Source organism: Cynara cardunculus (genome assembly GCF_001531365.2).
Source record: "Cynara cardunculus var. scolymus isolate 2C chromosome LG 16, CcrdV1, whole genome shotgun sequence".
NCBI lineage: Eukaryota > Viridiplantae > Streptophyta > Magnoliopsida > Asterales > Asteraceae > Cynara > Cynara cardunculus.
Window position 1 is genome coordinate 17,440,778 of NC_037543.1, and position 26,080 is coordinate 17,466,857.

General features: G+C 34.9%; 2 protein-coding genes and 1 pseudogene across 2 annotated transcripts; 1 reads left to right on the plus strand and 2 right to left on the minus strand.

The window, feature by feature from the left end:
• Window positions 1-9,589: 9,589 nt before the first annotated feature.
• On the minus strand, window positions 9,590-11,745 carry LOC112529053 (protein FAR1-RELATED SEQUENCE 2-like). The gene is made up of 5 exons (XM_025140130.1): window positions 11,306-11,745; window positions 10,928-11,186; window positions 10,703-10,842; window positions 10,274-10,418; window positions 9,590-10,177 (listed from the first exon to the last, which is right to left on the minus strand). Exons 1-5 carry the CDS (start codon window positions 11,743-11,745, stop codon window positions 9,590-9,592), a joined length of 1,572 nt encoding a protein of 523 aa, XP_024995898.1.
• A 2,968-nt stretch (window positions 11,746-14,713) lies between these two features.
• LOC112499748 lies at window positions 14,714-14,918 on the plus strand (annotated as a pseudogene).
• A 3,312-nt stretch (window positions 14,919-18,230) lies between these two features.
• On the minus strand, window positions 18,231-18,817 carry LOC112499626 (glu S.griseus protease inhibitor-like). Its single transcript, XM_025102935.1, has 2 exons — window positions 18,743-18,817; window positions 18,231-18,560 (listed from the first exon to the last, which is right to left on the minus strand). Exons 1-2 carry the CDS (start codon window positions 18,771-18,773, stop codon window positions 18,367-18,369), a joined length of 225 nt encoding a protein of 74 aa, XP_024958703.1. The 5' UTR covers window positions 18,774-18,817; the 3' UTR covers window positions 18,231-18,366.
• Window positions 18,818-26,080: the final 7,263 nt, after the last annotated feature.

Below are 26,080 nucleotides of genomic sequence, written 5' to 3' on the forward strand. Positions count from 1 at the left end.
TCGCTGATCCCTCGCAGATCAGCGAGGGATCAGCGAGGGAAATGACCAAAAATCAGATACCCTCGCTGATCCCTCGCAGATCAGCGAGGGATCAGCGACGGAAAGATTCCCTCGCAGATCAGCGAGGGATTTAGTTTTTTGGGATTTCTCTCGCTGATCCCTCGCTGATCTGCGAGGGATATTTTCCCTCGCTGATGTTCGTCGCTGATACCTAGCTAGGCCTTAAGCATCCCTATGGCTTTATTAAATAGGGCCGGTTATTTTGCCGTGTAGGCATCAAGGGTCTCCCTCATTTGATTAGCATTCTAACAGCAAAATTATGTGTTTCAATTAACTAAACATGTTTAATCAGCAGTCTTGAACTTCCTCAATCAATTTTTCTCAACTTGGAGATGATCTTTTTGGATGGAACAATGAAATTAGAAATCTAGAAATGTATTTGTATCGTAAGAAGATAATATAGAAATTTAATACTCATGTTCACGTAATCTAGAAGTATTATTTTTATATATTAAAATAGACTGCTTATAAATCCAGCAGAACACGGACTTAGGCGATCAAGAGTTACAAGGGCACTCGACAATTCCGTTTAGACCATTTAATATGTGTAGTAAAAATAAATGCGGGCTTATTTTATATTATACCATATATGAGTTAGGTTGCATATAGTCACGAAAAACATATTGATGTTCATTAGTTGTTGTGCATTATATACTACATATGCCCAAATTAGATCTCGCCTTTGGGTTTTAAATATTCAGTTCATGGACTATGATGATATCTTTTTTTACCAGATTGACTTTTGATTTGGTTCACATAAACACATACAAACAACTTTCGTCCTGTTAAAATTGCAATGTTTGACCTTGAACAAAGTTTAAGGATATTGATTGAAGTTTTCAAGTATGCACAGTGCCTTCATTTAAGGTAAAATAATATAAATCTTTCAGACCCAAAAATATAAAATATATATTTACCTGTAAAATTGTTCACATTGTTCACAATACACGTTATGTGTTCGTAAGTTTGTAATTGGGTTCACATGCATAACATGTCCCCGATCCCTATTCACATATAAATTGTCATAGTTCTTCATCTATGTGATAGGTAATTCTAAATTAAGATTATTTGTAATAGTCGTATACGTTTTAAATGTAAAGGTTTTAATTTATATCACTATCTACATGATGCATTAATGTATGTGTGTGTGCATAACTCCATCATGAACAGTTTCAAGTTGTAAGGTGAAGACGAAAATGATGGTTATCCGTTCATGAACACATTCGGCTGGGAGTTCGTTTATGTTCGTTTATCTAATAAATGAACGGACATGATCAAGAGTCTCGTCGTTCATTGTATTCATGAACTTAAGGTTCTTTTACCGTTCGTTTAAATTCGTTTACGTATTAAATTTACTATACAATCTTTTCTTTATATACATTGAATACAATGAAGTTATAACTGCAAAAATCTTGGCATTAAGTATAGGAGATGCATTCGGAGGTGGTTTTGCAGTAGCATATCTGTTTTCCATTTGTATCCATCCACTTCGGATCCATTTTTCACACTACACAAGGCACAAGCCATCAACATGTTGACTGTTCATGTTTATCATTGTTTCATAGATGTCATATACACTTACATAACCTTTTGTTCCATATCTGAACCCAAATATTTTTTATTCGTGAGCCATGTGTTGAAGCGCCGTGCGTCATTATGTGTTTTTTTTATGGAAATAAACTTGGAATAATACAATCTGTAGTATTATGTTCATGTTTTGCTCAAGTTGGTTCATTTATGTTCATATTTGTTCAAGTTGGTTCATTTTTTGGCCCATTTGATGTCGATGCAGATGCTGAGGTAGAACGGACAAATGGTGTACCAATTAGTGCACAAGACTTGAGTAAAGGCAAAGGTTTGGAAATCCTAAATACCCAAGAACCCACTGGTAAACTTTTCTCACCCTACAATTAATGAACCCTTTGCTTGTTGTTCGATTATTTAAAGTGTTTGCATCACGATTTTATAAATAGGTTCAAGTTTGTTCACTACTGACTTTAAGTTTATAGTGTGTTTTTTTTACCATTTTTTACATATAGTGTGTAAGGATCGATATGTGAACATATTTGGGGGCAAATGCACAAACATGCATACCCGGTTATGGTAAAAAATCAGGACAACAGGTTAACTGTTAAAATGTACATATGCACAATTTAAAATTTTTGAATGATGCTATAGTATGACGTATGTATTATACTCTTCATTTTTGTGATACAAAGTTCCCCAACTTCTACATACCACAGCAGTCCTATAGGCATATTCCTGTTTGTATAATATATACGGTAATATGCAACAAGAGATATGTATTACAATGTTGTCTGAAGGTGCATATATATTTATTTTCTTCATACATGTTCACATTTGATTCTAAAACCTTGTGATTATTGTCTTCATACATGTTCATATATTTCTCCTATACTTAATGCCAACCTTTTTGCAGTTACCTTTCTGAGTTGATGTGTTAGTTTATGATCATGATGGAGTTATACACACACACACATAAACAGAAATAGAGAAAAAAAATATGATGTTTCCATTTCATCTTATACACCATACTCACGTTGGTCCATTTATGTTCATATTTTGTTCAAGTTGGTTCATTTTTTGGCCCATTTGATGTCGATGCAGAGGCTGAGGTAGAACGAACAGATGGTGTACCAAGTACTGCACAAGGCTCAAGTAAAGGCAAAGGTTTGGAAATTCTAAATACCCAGGAACCCACTGGCCTTTGCTTCTTGTTCGATTATTTACAGTGTTTGCATCACGATTTTATAAATAGGTTCAAGTTTGTTCACTACTGACTTTAAGTTTATAGGGTGTTTTTGTTTTCACTTTTTTACATATAGTGTGTAAGGATCGATATGTGATCATATTTGGGGGCAAATGCTGAAACATGCATACCCGGTTATGGTAAAAAAATCAGGACAACAGGTTACCTGTTAAAATGTACATACTCCAATATCATGTGAAGTCGATAACATGCACAACTTAAATTTTTTGAATGATGCTATAGTATGACGTATGTATCGTACTCTTCATTTTTGTGATTCAAAGTTCCCCAACTTCTACATACCACAGCCGTGCTATATGCATATTTCTCTTCGTAGAATATATACGGTAATATGCAACAAGAGATATGTATTACAATGTTGTCTGAAGGTGCATATATATTTACCGTCTTCATACATGTTCACATTTGATTTTAAAACATTGTGATTATTGATGCAGATTTAAAAGTGATCAAATCAATCGTTCAACAAACTAGTAAACAAGAAGTGTGAATATGAATGGTGCCGGAAAGGTCGGGCAACAAAGTATACAAACTTCCAGTACTGCAAGGTAATACGTAACATTAACAACCTCTTCAAAAGATTGATGTTGTTTGATATTTCATAGGTCTTTCTGCCACTTACCTCGAGACCTAAATTCCAACCGTCCCTTGATATGCATCATATTCGGAATGTTTGCAGATGTTCATTTGCATTTCTTTGAGCATGTGCCCCCTATGGTCAAACATGGATAGATTGTGTTGATGTGTAAACTGATTACGCACTTCACCTGTTGTGGTCACCTAATATATACAGTGAACACAAACTGTCTATTGTTTATATATAATTATTGATTATTTATAACGTATTAAAATATTTACGCCTAACAAACTCACACAATTAAAATAGGATGGTCCATGATATTGTGGAGTTAATTTTTAACGTAGTACGTTCATGAATGCAGATTTGGAACTGGGAATGGTGTTGGACGATAATGTCCAAACTGAGGTTAAGGTGCCGCATGAGATATTGGGTGCGCCACGAAAGTCGAATAATGAACAAGTAAAGGAAGACGCAGTAGAACATAACAATGTGAAAGGGTACTCATTAGGAATTAGAACCAGGACATCTCCGAAGGCATTATGGGAGACGGTTAAAGCATTAAACTCTAACCAAAAGGCAGCAATCAAGGAGATGGGATTTGATGCGTTGCTTGATATGACGTTAGACGGCATTCCATCTAAATTAGGTCATTATGTCGTGGATATGTTAGATACGTCGACTATGACAATACAATTGAGGGATGGACAAATACCTGTTACGGTCAAGTCGATACATGATGTATTGGGGCTGCCAACGGGAGGATTAGACTTGAATCTGATTGAACCATCCAAATGCAACGATGCAATTGTTTCAGCATGGCGGAAACAATTCAGTAAAGATAGAATGAGGCCAAAGGACGTGATGAATGTTGTTCAGAAATCCGATGACACGGGTGTAATGTTCAGGATAAGTTTCCTGGTCATCATGGTGAACACGCTTGCAGAATGCAGCAGAGTCAGTGTTTGCAATTTGGGGTTCCTCAGACGCGTTCATAACTTAGACATGATCCCAAGAATTGATTGGTGCAGATACGTATATGATTGCATAGGTACGAGCAAGCTGTGTTGGAAAAGAGACAGTTTTTTGTCATTTTACGCAGGACCCCTAACATGTTTAATGGTAAGGATATTGATCCGTGACAATATATAAAGCAAAAGTTGTTTGTTATTATTTAATCAATTGCTATGTTTACTTTCTCCAGATGTTATATGTTCAAGCAACAACATGTGACGGCATTCAGAACCAACAACAATCATATCCATTGAGAACTTGGACATTGGATTTACTGAGGAGAAGACAAGACTTGGAGCTTAGCAGAGGGGGGTTTGGATACACAAAAATGAAATGTACTAAACCCGTTGAGCGAGGAGCTTATGATCAAACAGTTGTAGATCATCACACAGCAGAGGAAAGACCTGAGTCTAGCAAAGCCAAAGAAGCAGAAAATCAGAATGTGACTAAAGAGGTAACTTCAATAAACTGATTCAAATGAAAAGGTGCATATGCTTTGATATTATCACACACACACATACACACTTTAATGGTATGTTTTTTTCGTGATGTGTATCTTGATTGCTAATTCCAAACTATATTTTGTCTAACTGGTATAAAGTACATGTTCACATAAGATGAATATAGTTCCTGTGCCAACTGCGATAACTTTGATTCGGCTAATCAAAATAAATCAGCAACAAGATATTGGCAACTATGATTAGCCATCAACAGTAAATGGCATTTGCACAACACACACACACGTGGAATGGTGATGTCCTTATGGTCAGCTGCTATTTTTGTATCTGTTTCAGTTAAGTACATATAGGCCATTACCAATGGACTGCCTTTTGGTTTTATCTGTGTCTAATATGAAACAGAAACACTATATTCTACTTATGTTTACACATCTTCATATTACTAAATATTTTTTACCTTTCTGAGTTGATGTGTTAGTTTATGATCATGATGGAGTTATGCACACACGCATAAACAGAAATAGAGAAAAAATATGTTGTTTCCATTTCATCTTATACCAGCTCCTTTGTCCATATTCAGTCTAATTTTTTTTTGCATGTTCTTCTGCCTTCCGATTGTGCATACTACCTTATGTTATGCTGGTGTCTTTGGCCAATGTATGAACACAAGTTAACAGCTGATCCGTTAATTTGGAGGGGCGTATATGGCGGTGTATAAATGGACTAAAAAATGCACATATCGTACAGAAATGCACATCTGTTAAATTATGTTCATAATGTGTTCACGTTGTTCATGGTTGTACTAAATATGATTATATGGGACGAAATTAACAGCTGGTAATGTTGTTCAGAACTTAATAGCTGTTAAAGTTGTTTTTTTTTGGGTGAAAGTGTGGGTATAAATGTGTGAACCTTCGACGTTATGTGTTCATATTGTTTGACCTATTTTAACAATATGTGTAAATGTGTAAACCTTCATCAATATGTTTCAATATGTATTCACAAGATGTGTAAATGTGTGTTCACATGCTGTGTAAAAACTCACAATTCGAGTTTCATGCAATTGAATGTGAAAGTTGATCAAACCGTTTTGTGTTTAACATACAGAGGTGTCTGCTTGTTATCGTCAAACACACAAGCTTGACTTAATTATATTTGCAGCTTGCACATACAACACTGTTACGTGTTTTTTCTACTTTACAGTTTGTGCATGGTTTTGCAGGAATGCATAATTATGATGGGTGAGCGAATCGCGGAGCTGTGTTCTGCAAGGAAGGAAGCAGACACAATGTTGCAAGAATACGTAGAACGTTTTCCCGGGGACACATGTTTCGACCAATTCAAACAGGATTTGGCGAGCATGTTTAAAGGCAGCATGTGGGAGTCCCAAAAGGATGAAGGTGAACCTAGAGACAAAGAATTGTCACTTGTTCATGTAACACCTCCAAAGATGACGACCACATCCGACCCGGTAATGTTATCACCTTTATCACAATTCTGGACAAGCCCAACCGTGATTGCCGAGGTTGACTGGGCGTCAAATGAGAGGGCTACTATCGCAACAAAAGGAGTAGGATGTAACACATACCCGAAGCTGTTGGAAAGGGTGAAGATGACATCGTTAGAAGCACCGTTGGAGAGTGTTGGTAGGGTTCGAAGCAGAAGCATCGATGAAAGTGTACCTCGGACAAGTAAACTCCGTAGACGTTCACAAACAAGTACTTGATATGGCGTATATAACAAAGTGTTTCACGCAATGTTCATTCATAAGTTGTGTAAGAAAATCGTGATCATGGTGGTTCATAGGTGGGTCATGTTTGTGAACACCAATTAACAAAACACAAACAAAGTAAAAAAATGACCAGATGCTAATTCACTACCTTATCGTGTTCATGTTTGTTAATTTTTGTCCCATATATGAAGGAGTTATGTTCATAGCGTGTTCACGCTGGTTCACACATAATGAATAGGTACACATATGTACCAAATTGTCTCACACACAGTTCATCACTATGTCGTATAAGAACATCATTGTGATATATCAAACAAATGACACGCATTTTATAAACACCATTTGAATGCGCGTACACAATTACATATACGAACATAGATCCACATATAGTTTCTCAATTGGATACTATCATACGTGTATCAACGTCCGAGACATTGATTCGTATGCAGAAATCRAGGCGCCAGCTTTCGATTTGGGAATAAGTCCATCAAAGGAAGAGGTCATTGCTTGTATTGATAGTTCGAAAGCAATAGGTGGACAAGAAAATGTGAGATCTGAAATTCCGAAAAGAGATCCGAAACTAATTTTTAAACTACGAGCACCGTATGTTACACGTGCGGTTACGTTCGAGGTGAGTAGTGATGAAAGGAAGATGCAAGATTGGATATTACGAGGCGTAGGCGGGATTTTGTAAGTTATATTGTCTACGTTTTAAGTAATATTTTGGTCAAATATGTATTATTGTCATTTCGGATGGTACTACCTAACGAATTAAACATGTAGTGAACCGGTTTTCATGACGACAAAAGGGAAGGCAATAACACGTCAGACAATGCAATCCCTTGTATCTCAAAGCGTGGTTAGCACAGAAATTATAGATGTGTGGTCAATGCTTCTTAACAGAGAAGAGAGGTTGAGGAGCAACGAGTCTCCTAGGCGCTATTTTGTACCAACAGACATTTCGGTAATAGTATATGAATGAATGTCGACGTAAATGCCATATAAATAAATTGTAGTCTATAATTAACCGTATACGTTTGTTTTTTTGCAGATGGATGCTATTATTAGGGATGAAGATTTGAATGCTAACTAGAGGTATGATAGATTCCGAAAGAACATCACATGTTGCATGAACAATGACGAAGAATTGATCAGTATGCATAACGTTGACCTGGTAAGTGTTTTTCATTCGATCGAAACTGTACGTATGATATTTAAGCATTAATTCAAATGGTATCAACCAAACACGGCTTTTCAAAACTGTAGGTCTTCTTCCCGGTAGTAGAACCATCGTTCTATTACGTTGTAGTATTCGATCTCAAGCGCCCATCAATAGCCATAATAGACAGCCAGACTCGGGATGGAGAAGTCGATGATATATATGGCTCCAGCACTGTAGGCTTGGTACAACAACTTAAAATTACTTTTTGTTATGAACACTATGGACATATATTTACTTTGTCATTCTTTATCATGTATGCAGCAAGATATGATGATTATGCACCTACTAAAAGAGGGACACGAGGCGTGGAAAGTGTACGCTGAAATTGATCAGGACCATATAAAGACAAGGTGGCAATTCCGCGAGAATACAGTTGACGCTGGTGTTATGTTAATGCGGCACATGGAGACATTCTTCGGAGGAGACGTAGTAAAATGGGACTGCGGGTTGTATAAGGAGAGTACAAAACAGAAGACACAGTTGAAGGATCTCATAACCATATATTGTTTGAAGATGCTACTAAGCGATGAGAACATCCGTAAGACATCTATCATATCTGATGTAGAAAGGTTCATTGCGATGGAGACATCGTACAATGCTAGGAAAAATCGGGGTGCACGACAGATGAGTCGGGGGAGGAAATAGATGTTTGCTTATGTTGTGTACAAACATTTAGTTTAACTGGTTTTTCTGTACCATCTACCTTTTGGATATTTGTGGTAACGTAACGTTTTGCAGACATAAACAGACGTCATGTCTGTTCATACATTTATCGTATTTTATTAATTAAATGTTTTTTTGATGTTTAATTTTGCATGGGTTTGATTTCAACAAATTTATATTGCGTTATCGTGACAATGTACAACGACTGTCACTATTTCATTATTATAGATTGCAGGTTGACATTCATTATTATGTATGTAGTGTAAAACCTTAAGGACTATAATGATGATTAACAATTCCGTAAGAAAATCAAAATATGACAAATCAAAATATGATAGTAGCAGTTGAATAGCTATTGTCTTTGTTTTGGACAATGGATGGTAGTGTTGTAGCAGACTAAGTTGGGAAGGCGTCACGTCTGTAACATTTATATTGCTGTGGAGAACATAAAAACCATGAAACGGTAAATTGACCACTACATCATAACTTCAAAAGTCTACATTAAAGCACACATACTATCATAAATAATACAACCGAACAACATACAAATTCTATCCAAAATATTAATACCATTGACCGATATAACAATCAAGAAACTTTCAACCGCAAATAAGTTGCATTCAACCGCTATGAACTCCTAAATTTACTTTTTTGTAACGAATCAAAAGCTTGAAAACCAAAAGACAAAGGTTTTATTGTAAAGACCCTCCGGATACAAGAAACGTCAACACATGAATCATACCCAAATAATAAAAGAACATGACAATGTCCAATGAAGTTGAACATTGTTCATTAAAACACTTACCAAAACATCAGTTGTCGGTAATTGTGAACATCGCACTTACGGTGTTTTTATTACTTAGTCTTGGAAAAAACAACTAGTCCTTAAGACATATGTAAATTGTAATGAAACGAAAACTAGACGATGTATGCCAATCATAAGAAAACATAACCCGAAAAGTGGCGCATGACGAAATTTAAGGTTGCCAATAACGAAGCACCCCCGAAATGATGATTATTCCGGTACTCGGATTACTGATTACTCTGATTATTCCGGTACTCGGATTACTGATTACTCTATCAATTCGGGGCAATTGCGTGAGTCATGTCCGGTACGTTGGCCACATGTCGCACATTTTTGACGGGTTTTTTTGCTTGCAGACTGTATTTTCTCATACACGCTAACCAACCTCTTACCTGTACCACAACCCTTGTTCCTTATTCCAGATGGTGGTAGAATGTCAACGTCATCAGGTATGGAAACACCAAGGTGATCTCTGATCGCATCCATCTTTTGTTGGGATGGGTCTTCATACGATACTTCTTTTTCGATATCAACCAGAAATTTATCGAGAGTCTTCTCCAATCTAGACAATAGGGCTTTATCATTCCGGGCGATGCTTATTATATCGTCGACTTTGGAATATACATCAATTATGTACTTATCCTTCTCCGCATCCACCTCACCGTATCGAACTCTGGCAGATTGTAACTGGACAGGAACTAAATTTTGTTTCCAGCGACGTAAAACGTATTGGTCCGGAATACTGTCAACTTCATCGTTTATTAGAAACTTAAATGCATGACGACATAGATACCCGTAACACGTGAATAGATTGCACTCGTATTCGACCGTGTTGACTGGGTAATTACGGGACACCTACAATAAATACATTATATTTCGGTTAGGCAAGCATGTGACTTTTAACGATAAAATTTTAAAAAAACAATAGCTTCTATGTATGGAATATAATACCCGATACGTTGTGCTAACAGATGATTTCTTGTTCTTGTGGCTTATGATAAACGTCTTGAGATCACCCGGACATTCAACCGTCTCTATACCACAAAACCATACGGCCTTCTTTATTTCCTTTTGGATGTCGAAGAACACATTGCGACTGTATATACTCGATGTGTGACTTTCTAAACGCAAAGGAGTAAACAACTTAGGATAAGTGGTCCTCGTAATTGTTTCATGCATGGATTGTCTGTATCTTTGTTTCTCTATAGCAATGTCATAATTATTGAGGAACTGAACCAAATCAAACCAATATGATTCGTATATGTAATAAAGGAATTCGAACTCTCAGATCTTGATGTTGTTTTCATAAGACCAGACATCGGTGTGTCCTTATAATACGTCGGAATCCATGATGCGCGGATGTCATACATTTCTACAAACCACGGATCACCACCTAAATTGTATTGCGCGATCATCTCTTGCCACTTGGTCTCGAATTCAGATGGGCCAATATGTGTGTTCCATACGAGCTTATTAATAACTTGACTGAACATAGGATCTTGATTTAGGGCGACACTAACCTGCGAACGTATCGATCACAATATGAACCTATAAACAACAACATTTACATGTGAAAAATATACATGTTTATTAAAGTGCACATACCTTGGAATGCACTTTCTTCATGATGTGCCACATACATAGACGATGCTTGGCTTCGGTAAACACCAACGGAATAGCTTGCTTCATTGCCGAACATTGATCCGTAATCACAAAAACCGGTTGCTTCTCATGGCATTTTAGGAAAGCTCTTAGAACCCATGTAAAGTTTTCAATTGTCTCACCACTTATTAATCCGGATCCGACAACAATGGAGGCTTTGTGATTGTCAACCGCCAAAAATGGAACAAAAATCATCGCATGCCTACCATATAAATTTCAAGTTATAAAATGATGCCGTTGAGTAACACACATAAAAAAACAAAAAGGTTGAACTTAAAAATCTTACTTGTTGGTGCGGAACGTCCCGTCGAACGAAATCACATCACCAAACTCTTTGTAGTTGATTCTAGCAACCTCATCTGCCCAGAAAATGGCTCCCAACTCCTGATCATTGCACTTATACTCGAAAAAATAACCCGGGACAATATCTTCGCGTCCTTTTCCCCAACACAGGCAACTGCATCTCTCTTAAAATTCTTAAAGTCGATCTCAGAACATTGATTGTGCTCAAATCCACCATTCAATGTCGTTTGTATACGGTGAGCCCTAATCGCACCGACTTTGTAACTCGAGCTATTCAGAATATTTTGAAATTCGTATACTTCATCTGTATTGAATAACGCATGATTATGTGCCTCGACAAACTCATATATCTCGTAACTGGACCTATCCTTTGTCAAATGGATTTTTATCCAAGCTTTACATCCACACCGTTTAAGGTTCGTATTACGGTATCTCCGCTCGCTAGACTGAATAGCCATGGAATCAAAAAACTTTTTATCCGGCGTTCCCTCTCTATTACATACAAGCCATCTTGTTTGTATATCTCCGTTCTTGTTTGTTTTTTTTGGCATGAAGACGAACATCAAAACCAGCGTTGTCCGCGTACATCATGTACATTTTTTCCGCATCATTTATAGATATGAACGATGCGTTGATCTTTGGTTTAAGCTCGTCATCAACCTTGGGGATGAAATACTTGGTTCCATTTGAACATTCTTCTACATCGTACTCCGGTTCATGTTCGGATAGTGTATGCATGGGAACACCTGCTGATACAATCATATATTGTAATATCAATGAATATCAATACTAAATATAATGTGGTAAACAAGTTCAATAATAATACTACAGATTGTATTATTGCAAGTTTATTTCCATAAAGAAAGCACATACTGACTCATGGTGCTTCAACAGATGGCTCACGAATAAAAAATATTTGGGATCAGATATTGAACAAAAGGTTAAGTAAGTGTATATGACATCTATGAACAAATGATAAACATGAACAATCAACATGTTGATGGCTTGTGCCTTGTGTAGTGTGAAAAATGGATCCGAAGAAGATGGATACAAATGGAAAACAGATATGCTACTGCAAAACCACCTCCGAATGCATCTCGTATACTTAATGCCAAGCTTTTTGCAGTTATAACTTCAATGGGTCTTGATTTGTAGGATATATTTCTACTAGAAGATGCTAATTGCAAATGACGTTACAAGGACTCATTGAAATTGTTTGATTTCTTGATGTTGGTTTTAAGTTGGATGGATGATGATGAACAACCACATGGAAGGGAGTGTTGGATGGGTGTGCGTATGGCCGTAAACTATGTGAACGAACACGAACAGTCGTTGAGCATGTGCGTTCGTTCAAAAAAGTAATCGAACCAACGAGTGAACACGAACAGAGAACGAACGAACATAAGCGAACACAAACAAATATTTATTTGAATTCAAAGTATATAAAAGAAAAGATTGTATAGTAAATTTAATACGTAAACGAATGTAAACGAACGGAAAATGAACCTTAAGAATATACTAATTGCAAATGACGTTACAAGGACTCACTGAAATTGTTTGAATTCTTGATGTTGGTTTTAAGTTGGATGGATGATGAATGAACAGCCACATGGAAGGGAGTGTTAAGTTGGATGGGTGTGCGTAGGGCCGTACACTATGTGAACGAACACGAACAGTCGTTGAGCATGTGCGTTCGTTCAAAAAGGTAATCGAACGAACGAGTGAACACGAACGAAGAACGAACGAACATAAGCGAACACAAACAAATATTTATTTGAATTCAAAGTATATAAAAGAAAATATTGTATAGTAAATTTAATATGTAAACGAACGTAAGCGAACGGAAAATGAACCTTAAGTTCATGAACACAATAAACGACGAGACTCTTGATCATGTCTGTTCATTTATTAGATAAACGAACATACACGAACTTCCAGCCGAATGTGTTCATGAACGGATAACCATCATTTTGGTGTTAACCTTACAACTTGAAATTGTTCATGAACGGTTCACTGTACATTCGGATCGGTTCAGTTCGTTTACATCTCTAGTTATACTCCTCTTGTCCCCAACTTTAAGGGTGACGATCAACATTATGTGTAGCATTTGTTGAAATTATAGTTACTGGAGGAGCTGGATTCATCGACCCTCATCTAGTGGATATATTGATGCAAAACAGACCCAAATGAGGTACACATTATCTGAACATTTTTTAAGTTTTGATGAAAATGCCATCATTTGGGTGCTCATCATTTGCAATCCATTTATACGATGAATATGGTATGAAAAGATGAAAAGCTATGTATTTGAAAACATGTTATGATTAAAGAAAAAGTTTCTCACTACACGATGAACTATAAAAAACACAACACATTGTAATGAACATAATTTCGATTAATACGAATCTAATAAAAAATATACATATATTACCAAGACATCCGGTTTGGTTAATTTCATGACTTCCCAACCTCGAACTCCGATTGTCTTCATAAACCATTGTAATCTCCTCGGTGTTGTCGATTTCTTTTCCTTTACATTCATCCATATTAGCTTTATCGATAACAAATATGATTATGCGATTTAGAACTCATACAATGATGAACATGGAAGATGAATATTAAAAAAAATATTAATTAAATGAAAGAATATTTTTTGGGATTTAATTTTGATTGTAACTCCCTATTAATTGTTTGGGAGTTACATATGCATCATTTGACTAAAACACCCTTGGAATTAAAAAAAGAACAAGGGATAAACCTACATTAATATTGAAATTTGATTGGTTGAAAGAGTTAACAAGGTTAACATGAAAAGAAGGGTTAACATTTGATCTTCCTTCTATCTATATATATATATATATATATATATATATATATATATATATATATAAGTAAAACCTTAGGGTGATGTGGTGTAACCATGAGAATTATAAAAGTAAAACCTTGAAGTGATGAGGTGGCACAAAGACAATTGAGTATTCTCAAATGGTGAATTGGTTGAGTTTTAGTTGTCGCACATTGATGAAGAGTTGAAAGATTTGAACAAAGTAAAGTGTATAAGAAGATGGATTGGTGTCTTTGTGTCGATTCATGGGGTTTGTCTCCTAGTGGTTGTCGCAAGAGGGATATTACTACAAAAATAAATGACTAAAAATGGAACAAACATATTTTCCCGGATGTCGACCTTTTGCTTAAGATAAAATGTAGTATACGTTTTTAGTTTAACATATATATCTTGAATCTTAGGTTTTTTTTTGTTTAAATCAAGTATATTAATGTTCTTAGTTTAATATCTATTATATGGGGTTTCAACTTGCTTGGTATTTTACTTTTTATATGAGAATGTCTATTATACTACTTAGTAGTGTAGTTATTTATCTGTCGTCTTGGTGTTACTATTATCAAGGTTTGATACACCCCCCTAATTACAATTCACGTATTACAGAATATTACGATAAAGTGTAGTATTTGTTTTTATCAATTTAATATCTGATGTGTGGGTCATCGACCCCATTTGATATTAATTTTTTTTTTTTTTGTGAGGAAAAATCCATTATCTTAGCTTGGTGATGTGGTTCTTCATGCATCGCCTTGAACTTCCACTATTGTTGCTACAACTTACGCACTCCTCTAATTTTCACTTGAAATATATAGAACATTTCTTTTTCATAACTTCAAATGATATTTGAATTAAATTTGTTACAAAATTAACATCGTGATTTTGTCACCTTATATGAGATTTCAGTTAGAACTTGACTTCTAATTAAACAACTAACATTAGTCAAACATTTGTAGATGACTTTTAACACCGTTCTCAAGCATAGTTAGATAACTTAAATTAGCATATGGTTTCAAGATTGTTGTCGACTTCTGTTAAAAACTTTTAATGTTATATATATATATATATATATATATATATAATTATAAGAGTTACCACTTTTGCCTTAATTTCAATTTTCTATAAATTATTTTGCACATGTCACACATTATAAGTACAAAATACAATTCCAACAAATGGAAAAGAAACCAACATATATAATCACCAATTGTTGAAACTCTTACAACACGTAAAGTGAATTACATACTTACATTGTAAACACTTAAAGATCATAGTGTACTGCAATGAAAAGCCACAATCGTCGCACTCATCTTGGCTCTCAATCCCTTGAACAAATGACACATTGTGTGGATGATCTTCAATGTTATGAATGCCCCCAAACTTTATATTCAAAAACTCACAAATCCTTTTAGGAACACGATCAGCTCTAGCAGCTCTTCTGCATTCAAGTATTAACGGAGCACATGCAGAATGTATAGATTGGACACAATCATAACAATGATAAAACCAATACTCTGGATCAAATTCCACTTCACAAACTTCACAAAAATATTGAGACTTATGATTCTCGATAGGGAAATAGCTCAGCTTCATGGGATGCTTATCAAATTTGTGTCTAATTGTTTCCGATAATAACAAAGCACACTCGGGATGCAAATCAAATTCACAAGTACCATAACTAAATGAAAATCCATTTTCAACAAAATCTCTCGCACATGAACGACAACGGTTTTTACTCGTCCTTGATTGAACTCTCCAAATGAGATGATTCAGATGAGCTTGGTGTACTATTTTATCAGGTATGAAAGCGCAATTTACATCTACATAGCACTCACATTAAGGACAAGTATAGACAAATTCGTTGCAATATAAACGGCAAACAGCACACCTGAACACACCCAAAAGCCTATGAGAGAGAATCGGTAGGAGAACAAGAGAATGTTGAGGGTGACCTGGGTGGTTTGGTACTTGATTGGGTAGTCGGGTGCACAACTCATGAAGAACAAAGTTGCATGACTCATCTCCATTGGCACAGTTGTAAAATGGCATGTTTGTGATTGACCTCAAACATCCATTACATAGTAGTTCAATCTTCTTCATTGGGTTATGACAAGATAACGGTTTGGATTTTGAGGAGGCTGACTTTGTAATCTCATTACCTTGTGTACCAACTAGAATGAGCGAGTGTTGATGACTCATGTGTTGTAGAGTCCCCTCATAAGTTGTATTCATTGGGAATGATATTTTTTTGAAAAACATATGTTTTAGTATGCTTTATGTTTGATCAAGTAACGGGAAATAGAGAAGATCTGGATAGTTGGCATCTGCAAAGTTCTTATGGGTTTTGCCAAAATCTGATGAACAATATAAAATTCAGTAACTAAATATTCAATGAAAATCCACAAAATGAAAGCAAACATAAAAATAGCTGAGAAATTTACCGGCAGGTGAGAAGATGGACACGAATGGTTCCCCTCTTGCCGTTGCACAATCTAGATGGGCATAGTATTTGCACTTGTCGCATTTATAAATCCATAGATTCTCGTTATCAAAAAAGCCTCCGCATACCCTACACCTAGGATCAAATTTGGCTTCTTAAACTGCTGTTGGGAAGGCATATGCAATGGCAAGTGGATGTTTACGAGAGAAGTCATCATGCATGGCATGTTGAATTAGCAGCTTTTTTGGCAAAAGAAAACAATCCGTATGGATAAAGAAGTTAGAACACATGATACAATGATAAAATATCCCCTGATGCTTTTACCCACAAGCACTACACTCGCATATTATTGGTATAGTGATTTGAAGTAACGGGTGTTTGTGAGTCGGGTGGTGGATTGTCTTTTTATCCGCCGTCAAAGCACAACTTATATCAACATCAAATTCACATGGAGGACATTGATAACTTATTTCTCGACGCTTATGTTGCTTTCCACATGCATCACAATACCAATGTATTTTTCTCTGTAAAAAGGTAAGAATATGATCATTGTGGGACGTGTGTTTTAATGTTGTTGGGAGGTCGCCACAAAATTTGTGAATTGAGTAGTTACATGAATCACTACACTTATAGTAATACCTGTGGTGCCCATTGATTTCTTGGCCGCAACGATCACATGTACATTTCAAGTCCTCTGTTGTAATCATATCACCATCCGTTTCATCATTCATCATCATAATCTTCTTGAATTTTGGAATATTCGAGCTCCAGATCGATAAGACTCAATGGGTGTTCATGTTCAAACACTTCTATCGTAATTAGCGAATGATTTTGAAAAAAAAAACAAATCAAGGGCCAACAGGGAAAAGATCAGGAGGAGATATTAAGTACATACCAAGGGTTTGGTGATCTTGTTCTTGAAGAATGGAACTAGAGAATGTTATATTAAATAATTTGTCCGTGCACACGTCACCCACTAATAAATGTGAAGTAGATTCATGTCGAATATTGTCCACATTTTATATAAGCATTTTATTTCAAAAGAATACAAGGGTATTCTGAAAATGAAAGACTAAATTGAAATTTTAATAAAACTTCTCTAAATAATAAGTTTTTCTTCGACCACCATTCGTGAGGAATCGTCCATCCTCTTCTATATTTCGTATGTTTCAAGCATATTATTAGTTATAGTTTTTTTATTTGTATTGTTTTGCTTTAAATTCATTATTGATTTGCCTTATTTATCCTAGATTATAAGTTTGCTTTAAATTGATTTTATTTCATTATTGATTTGTCCTTAGTTCTATATTTGTTCTAAATCTGATTTGCACTGAATTCATGTAGTCATTTTCTATTTCCCCATACCCTAATATGCTATAGTGGTGGAACATTGTCTCTATATTTCAGTATTTTGTAGAAATTCTATTGAGGTATCTGACGTCATCAACGTGACAATAGTTTGTTGGTTAATTTCAGTGCTAGTTTATTAAATAGAAAATCTTGTCCCAAACATCTGTGGTGAACATACATAAAGAGAATGTCACCTCACAGACATTCGAGTTTTAATTTTTTGAAGATAATTGATGGTACAAATTTCATATGTTAATGGAGATGATATCGTCAACTAATTACATTTAAATACAATATTTCTTGTAATCGGAGTGATGAAAGATGATCATGATTTTATTTAAATTATAATATCAACTTGTTATACAAGTACAAGCATTTGTCTTTATTTTAATAGCCAACACAATGAACCAAACTACGTCGCTTTGTAACCACATCTCAACCTTGATACCGTCACCCAATCGTAGGGGTGCTTACGGTAATCCTCTCATCATTTATCCATATAAGAACCCTATCACAAATATAAATCATAGGAATGATGGTTCCTACTGCTATAATTCGTGTAGTAACCAATGGATTTTCATTCTTTATTATGGTTGCGGCACACTCTCCTGTCTCTCCAACTAGCTCCGGCCATGAAGTTTTGCCTACAAACACATGATAAGACTAAGTTATAGAGCATATATAATACAAACATACATACGTACAAACATACATACGTATATATATGCATACAAACATACAAACATACATACGTATATATATGCATATATACATCTATATACACGCATATAGATTTCGTTTTGACAGAAAAATATATGAATAATACCTTGCTCAACTTGCTCACATGTTGATGCCATCTTGCAATGTAAATAGATAGATTTGTGAATGGTCGATGGTATTTGGTGTTGAAGTTTGTAGAAACCAGAATGGTTATTTATACACAAATAGTTTGGTTAATGTTTGACTTTTTTAGTATTAATTTAATGTTTAAGTTATGGGTAAGGATGATGACACAAAAATTGACCTATTCTTTCAAGCCACCCTCTTTTATTGATCATAAAAACATACTTTCTTCCTATTAAAATAAATATTTCTAATTAAAAAAAGCATATAGTTTTAAACCTGTATAATTATTATATTTTTAATTAATTAAAAAAAATTCACCTTTAATAATAGAAAAAGTAATTAATTAGTTTCTCCATCTTATAATTAATAATAAAAAAATTTAAAAAAAAACTAGATATTTACTTTTAAAACAAATTAAAGTTGTATAGAAATCTATAACCAAACCACCATGTATTGATAGAAGAAAACTTACAGATGAAAACTTACAAGAAAACTATGTATCTTAGCTAAGATAACTAAGATCTATAAGAAACGTAAGCTAAATCTAAAGAGAGAAACTGACGAAACTTTTCAAATGAAATTACAAAAATGAATTGAGATGATTCTTTGATAACTGGGTATAAAGTTTATATAGTCTGTCCAATAATTGCAAAAAGCTCCCTGATTTTAAACATATTTCTTCCGCTACCCTTGATGTTCCAAGAAATGTGAGGCGTAGTCCTCCAATCCTTAATCTTTCTTGATTTTAACATTTTTACCCCTTATGTTTATATTCCTTGCAAAACAATACAAAACAACCAACAAACATACAAAAGTTAAGATTGACAATTTAATAGGATATCATATTTTAACACCCTCCCTCAATCTTGACTTTTGAATAAATCAATCATTTTGAGTTTTGAACAAAGAAAATTATGATGTGTTATACCAAGAGATTTTGTGAAAATATCAGCTGGTTGCTCAGAAGAAATTATTTTAACAACTTTTATTATTCCTTTATTGATGTTTTCATGAATTTGATGAACATCAGTTTCTATGTGCTTTGTTCTCTCATGAAAGACAAGAATGTTTGCAATTTGAATTGCAGACTTGTTATCACAAAATAAGCTAACAGGAAGTAAATTCTTTATGTTCAAATCTACTATGATTTTAAGAATCCAAATAATTTCACAAGTAACAGATCGCCCTGTACTCGGATTCAGCAGAAGAGCGTGAAACTGTGCTTTGTTTCTTGCTTTTCCATGAAAGCATAGAATTACCAAGAAATATACAAAAACCAATAACAGACCTTCTGGAGGAAAGACACTTACCCAGTCGGAATCAACGTAAGCACTAAGCGAAAAAAAATTAGGCCTGATGAAGCTAACTCCTTTGCGAGGAGACAATTTCAAGTATCTAAGAATTCTAAGAGCAAGATTTAAATGAGATTGCCTTGGAGCATGCAAGAATTAACTTAAACAATGAACAGCAAATGCAATGTCAGGTCTAGTTGCTAAACGATAAATGAGTTTTCCAATTAATCTTTGAAAACCAGTATGATCAGACAGATAAGGATCTTTTGAGCTACTAGAGTCAATTACAATCAAATTCATGTCCATAGGTGTGTTGCAAGGTTTACAACCAAGATAACCAAATTCATGAAGCAATTCAAGACAATACTTTCTTTGGGTCATACACAATCCATTTGCACAATCTAAGATCTCAATACCAAGAAAAAAATTTAACTTTCCCAAATCCTTAATGAGAAACTTACTCTTAAGACATTCTTTAACATTGTTTATTTCCTGATTATTATTTCCAGTTATCACTATATCATCAACATAAACAAGCCAAATTATGAAAACATTATTAACAGATTTTTGTAAACAAAGATTAATCATTTATGCTTTGAACGAACCCATTATCAAGTAAACACGAAGACAGTTTTGCATACCATTGTCTCGGAGCCTGTTTTAAACCATATAGGGATTTAACAAGTTTGCATACTCGTTTATCATTAGGACTACAATATCCCTCAGGTAAAGACATATAAACTTCTTCAATCAAATCACCATATAAAAAACATTATTCACATCTAACTGAAACAGACTCCATTTAAACTGCACAACTAAAGCTATGATACAACGAACAGTAATCATTTTCACAACTGAAGAGAAAGTTTCCTCATAGTCTAGACCTTCTCTTTGACTATAGCCTTTGGCTACAAGTCGGGCCTTAAATCTCTCAATTTCACCAATAGATTTATATTTTATCTTGTATATCCATTTACAGCCTATTGCTTTTCTACCAGGAGGCAAATCAGTTATGACCCAAGTCCCATTCCTATGTAAGGTTTCCATCTCGTCATTCATAGCATTAACCCAATTCAAATCTTTATAAGCTTCTTGAATGGTTTTAGGTTCACTTGATTTATTCAGATTCGAAACAAAACAAAAATTATCAATGGAAAGACACGAATAGTTAACCACTTTTCCTATTCCATATTTTACCTTCCCTTCAACCACAAAATCATCAAAAAATTTAGGTAAAACAGATGGTCTAGAAGATTTTCTAGCAATTTGCAACATACTAGATGACGGATTATGAGTTCCCTCAGAGAAGACGAAATCACGAGAAGGATCATTACTACTTCTGTCTATTTCTTCAGGCTGACTAGCAACCTCTTGATTAGTGCTAGCGGCTGAGTCAGAACCATTCAATGGTTGCCAACTGGTAGCTCGTCCTAGATTATCTTCATTACTAGAATTAAGTCTATGTTGACTTTCAAAGCTGCCTAGAGGCCTCCTATTGACAGAACTAGTTTGGCCACCTAGCATATCTCTATTATTCGGGTCTGAAGAAATATTATGAGCAGATTCAGTATTATAAACGTCTCCATTCTCATCATTGGGCAAAGCAACACCAAATTTATCAGACAATTCATTTCCAGAGTCAAAAAAATTCAATTGATCAAGGTCTTTATTCTTAGATTCACTCAACTATCAGACTTCATTTTAAATGGAAAAATGTTTTCATAAAATTTCACATCGCGTGAAAGAATTTCTTGGAATCCAAACTATAAAGTTTGTATCCTTTTTTCGAATTGGCATAACCCAATAAAACACATTTTTCTGACTTTGGAGAAAACTTATCAGAAATATTTGGTAACACAGTAAAGCACAAACATCCGAAGTTTCTAAGATGAGTGAGAACTGGTTGAAAACCATAGATGAGCTCGTAGGGACACTTACCGTTTAAAACAGAGGAAGAGGTTCTATTAATGAGATAAGTAGCTGTAAGAATGCATTCATTCCACGTGTTAAGAGGGATCCCTCCCTGAAACATAAGAGATCTAGCTACATTAAGTAAATGGCGATGTTTACGTTCAACAACCCCATTCTGTTGGGAAGTGTAAACACATGAGGTCTGATGAATTATTCCTTTATCTTAAAAAAAATCATTTAACTTTTGACTTGAAAATTCTGTGCCATTGTCACTCCTAAAAACCTTAACAGTTTTACCAAATTGAGTACTGACCAGATTGTAAAAAGTTATGATGTTTTCACAAACCTCATGTTTTCCTTTCAACAAAAACACCCAAACCGCCCTAGTGTAATCATCAACGATGGTCAAAAAATATTTATATCCTTCTCTACTCTGTATATGGTAAGGACCCCAGACATCAAGGTCAACTAACTCACCTAGGTTTTTTGATTTGTGAACACTTAAATCAAATTTTTCTCTAGTTTGTTTTGCCTTATGGCAAATTTCACATGGTCCACTACCCTCATTAGCAATATTGAGATGACTCTTAAGCACGCTCAAGACTTGATGTGAAGGATGACCAAGTCTACTGTGCCACAGTTGAGTGGAAACCAGACAAGACATATTTTTATAGTTTGGAAACAGGAAGTCTTACAATTAAGATTTTTATCAAAGAAATAGAGACCATCCTCCTGGCTACCAGTCCCTACGACACTCTTTCGAGGAGAATCCTGGATGTAGCATTTCGACTCATCAAAACTTACAAACACCTTGTTATCCTTAGCAAGTTTATGTACAGATAATAGATTCACATTAAAGTCTGGGACGACTAAGACATCAAATAAAGTGACATTGTTGGTTAATTTAAAATAACCTGTTTTATTTATCTGAGCCTTAGTCCCATTTGGATGACTGACCCTGATATCAAGGTCAGAAACATCCACCAGATTTTCTAAAAAATTGGTGTTATGAGTCATATGTTGGTTCGCACCAGAGTCTATTATCCACCCAGTTTTAACAGAACGAGACATACCTGCCATATTTGCAATGGCTCCTTCTTTCTGATCAATCAAATTTAGAATTTTTGCAATTTGTTCCTCGGAAAAGGTGAAGGTGGAGCTAGAACTAGCCTTTTTTGGAGAAAGAGAATCAGAAACAACATTATTTCCAACGGGGGGTCTAAAACTTTGATTTTGAGGTCTATTACGATTTTGGAAATCCTTGAGAAATCCTATCAGTTTAAAACATCTTTCGATTGTGTGACCAGTCATACCACAATGTTTGCAAATAAGATTTGAAAATTTTACAGTTTTCCTTTTGTTTTCAACAGTTTTGCTTAAAAAAAGCACTATTCTGAGTCTTAGTTCTAGTTTGAGACAGATTTACACCTCTGTGTGATTCTTCTCTTGAAACAAAAGAGAATGCGGTTTTTACAGAGGGCAAGGGATCCCTAGTAAGGATATTGCTTCTAATCGGTTGATACACATCATCGAGACCTATTAGGAATTGCATTAGCTTTATGAGTTGACTGTGTTCCAGGAACTCACGGGAGGCATTACAGGTACATGAGGGAAGTTTTACCAAAGCATCAAATTGTCTCCACATAGAATTAAGTTTGTGATAGTACTCGGAAACAGACATGCCACCTTGACTTAATGAATTTATTTTCTGATAAAGGTTAAAGGTAACAGAACCATCCACTTTATCGTATGTCTCTTTTAGCTCATCCCAAACCTTGGCAGATTCTTTAGAGAACACTTGACCAAGGAAAAGATCTTTGGTCATGGAACTCAAAATCCACGACATAACAACAGAATTACAACGATCCCATTATCTCTGTAGGACAGGATCATTTGAGGGTCCGAGACAAGTACCGTTTATAAATCCCATTTTATTTTTAGTGTCCAAGGCTAATGTCATGGCATAGGCCCAAACCTTATAATTCTCGGTACCACTTAATTTGAAATTTATTAATGGAGCTCCATTGGTATCACTCGGATGTAAGCACAGTGGATCTCCAAAGTCAAGCGAGGTGACTTTGGATTCCACAGGACTTGCCATGATAGCAGTGGTTCGATTCATTTAACAAAACTGCAAACAAAGCACACAAAAGAATCTGAATAGCTTGAGAGCAGGATTCCTAAAACACTCAACGGTGCTAGGTCAAGCACACTAATCAGATTCAATAGATAGAGACAGGAAGGAACAATAACAAGAACCACAACAGAAATAAAAAGAAGCAGTTAAACTAAACAATGATAACCACAACAGAAGCAGGAGAGATAAGAAATAAAGCGAGAAAACGAATCGCAAACCTGAACAGAGGGATCTGGATAAACGAACCAGATCTAGAACAACACTATAAACCAAAGAAAAATAGATCTATAGCTATGGACCAGATCTAATACAAAGTGATAACACCAGATCCAGAAGGACTAGATCTGAACGATGAATAAAACTATACAAACAGGTTACCTTCCTTTTAACCAAACAAGTTTTGCAAGAAATGGTAGATCGAGATCTTAAAGGGATTTTACAAATCAACCTTACTTGCGTATGAACTTGAAACAAGAGAACAGAAATTTAAAAGGAAGATACAGAACATATAGGCAAAACCAAAAGCCCCAAAAAGAACCATCAAGTATTGCAAGGAGAACGGTCAATCGAGATTTTAACAGAAAAAACTCGCAATCCTATTACTCACTTGCTCATGTACTCAACAAGGTAGAACACAGAAACTACCAGATAGACAATAGAAACAAGATCTAAACAATATACAAGATCCAGACAAACGGAGAAGAAATACCTCAAGAACACACAAGTATAGCAAAGAACCAAGGTAGATCGAGATCAACAACAGATCTCGCAATCCTTCATAACACTTGCGCACTTACTTGTATCAACGAAAAAAAGAGATCGAAAAACTAACCTGGAGTTTCAAGTCGATTTTCGCAACGAAAAGTTTCTCACAGCCACAACAAGAATAGATCCAACACAAGGTGTGAGGCTCTGATACCATGTAGAAATCTATAACCAAACCACCATGTATTGATAGAAGAAAAACTTACAAGAAAACTATGTATCTTAGCTAAGATAGCTAAGATCTATAAGAAACGTAAGCTAAATCTAAAGAGAGAAACTGAAGTAACTTTTCAAAAGAAATTACAAAAATGAATCGAGATGATTCTTTGATAACTGGATATAAAGTTTATATAGTCTGTCCAATAAATGCAAAAAGCTCCCTGACTTTAAACATATTTGTTTCGCTACCCTTGATGTTCCAAGAAATGTGAGGTGCAGTCCTCCAGTCCTTAATCTTTCTTGACTTGAACATTTTTACCCCTTATGTTTATATTCTTTGCAAAACAATACAAAACAACCAACAAACATACAAAAGTTAAGATTGACAATTTAATAGGATATCATATTTTAACAAGTTGACAACTTGAAATTTGAAACATATTAAATTAATCATAAAATATTATTATACATTATATTAGAAATATATATTTGTTATATATCACGATTCTTTTTGTTTTATTACATATATATTTCAATCAGGGTCGTCCTTTAACATGTTAAATGTGATATTTTGAACAGGGTTTTCAAAATTTTGGGGCCTAAATTTACATGTGTTCAGGATCTTTTTATCGACTTGTGTAAAAATATAGCCGGAATTTTTTATGTTCAAACCATTAATTGTTTGGTTATAGGTTTAAATCATTAATGATTTATGTTTAGTTTCAGATTGTTAATCGTTTTAACTTTAGTCCATTTTTGTTCTTATCATATATTCTCTGTTATCTCATTTATACAATGTAATCAAAAGTTTTGGATGTAATATGATCTCCAAAAAGATTGGAACGTTCTTGATTTTAATTAAATTATATTGTAAGACCCTAATTTCAGAGGTTATTATATAAATAAAAAACGTTAAGGTTAAATGTGATTAGCGCTAAAAATAGTTTAATCTAGGGGCTTAAGTGTACGTACGTAGCCAAAAGATTAAGACCAAACCTATTGAGTTATGATGTTGTTCAAAACATGCAAAGAAGTTGAGAAAATTGGGGGAGGG

Coding starts and splice junctions, on each gene's coding strand:
- LOC112499626 (XM_025102935.1), bottom strand. CDS start 18,773: ATGGCATCAACATGTGAGCAAGTTGAGCAAG. Junction 18,561..18,742: donor ATGTGAGCAAGTTGAGCAAG/GTATTATTCATA, acceptor ATGTGTTTGTAG/GCAAAACTTCATGGCCGGAG.
- LOC112529053 (XM_025140130.1), bottom strand. CDS start 11,745: ATGGCTATTCAGTCTAGCGAGCGGAGATACCGTAATACGAACCTTAAA. Junction 10,843..10,927: donor TGAAGAAAGTGCATTCCAAG/GTATGTGCACTT, acceptor ATACGTTCGCAG/GTTAGTGTCGCCCTAAATCA. Junction 10,178..10,273: donor CTGTTAGCACAACGTATCGG/GTATTATATTCC, acceptor TATTTATTGTAG/GTGTCCCGTAATTACCCAGT.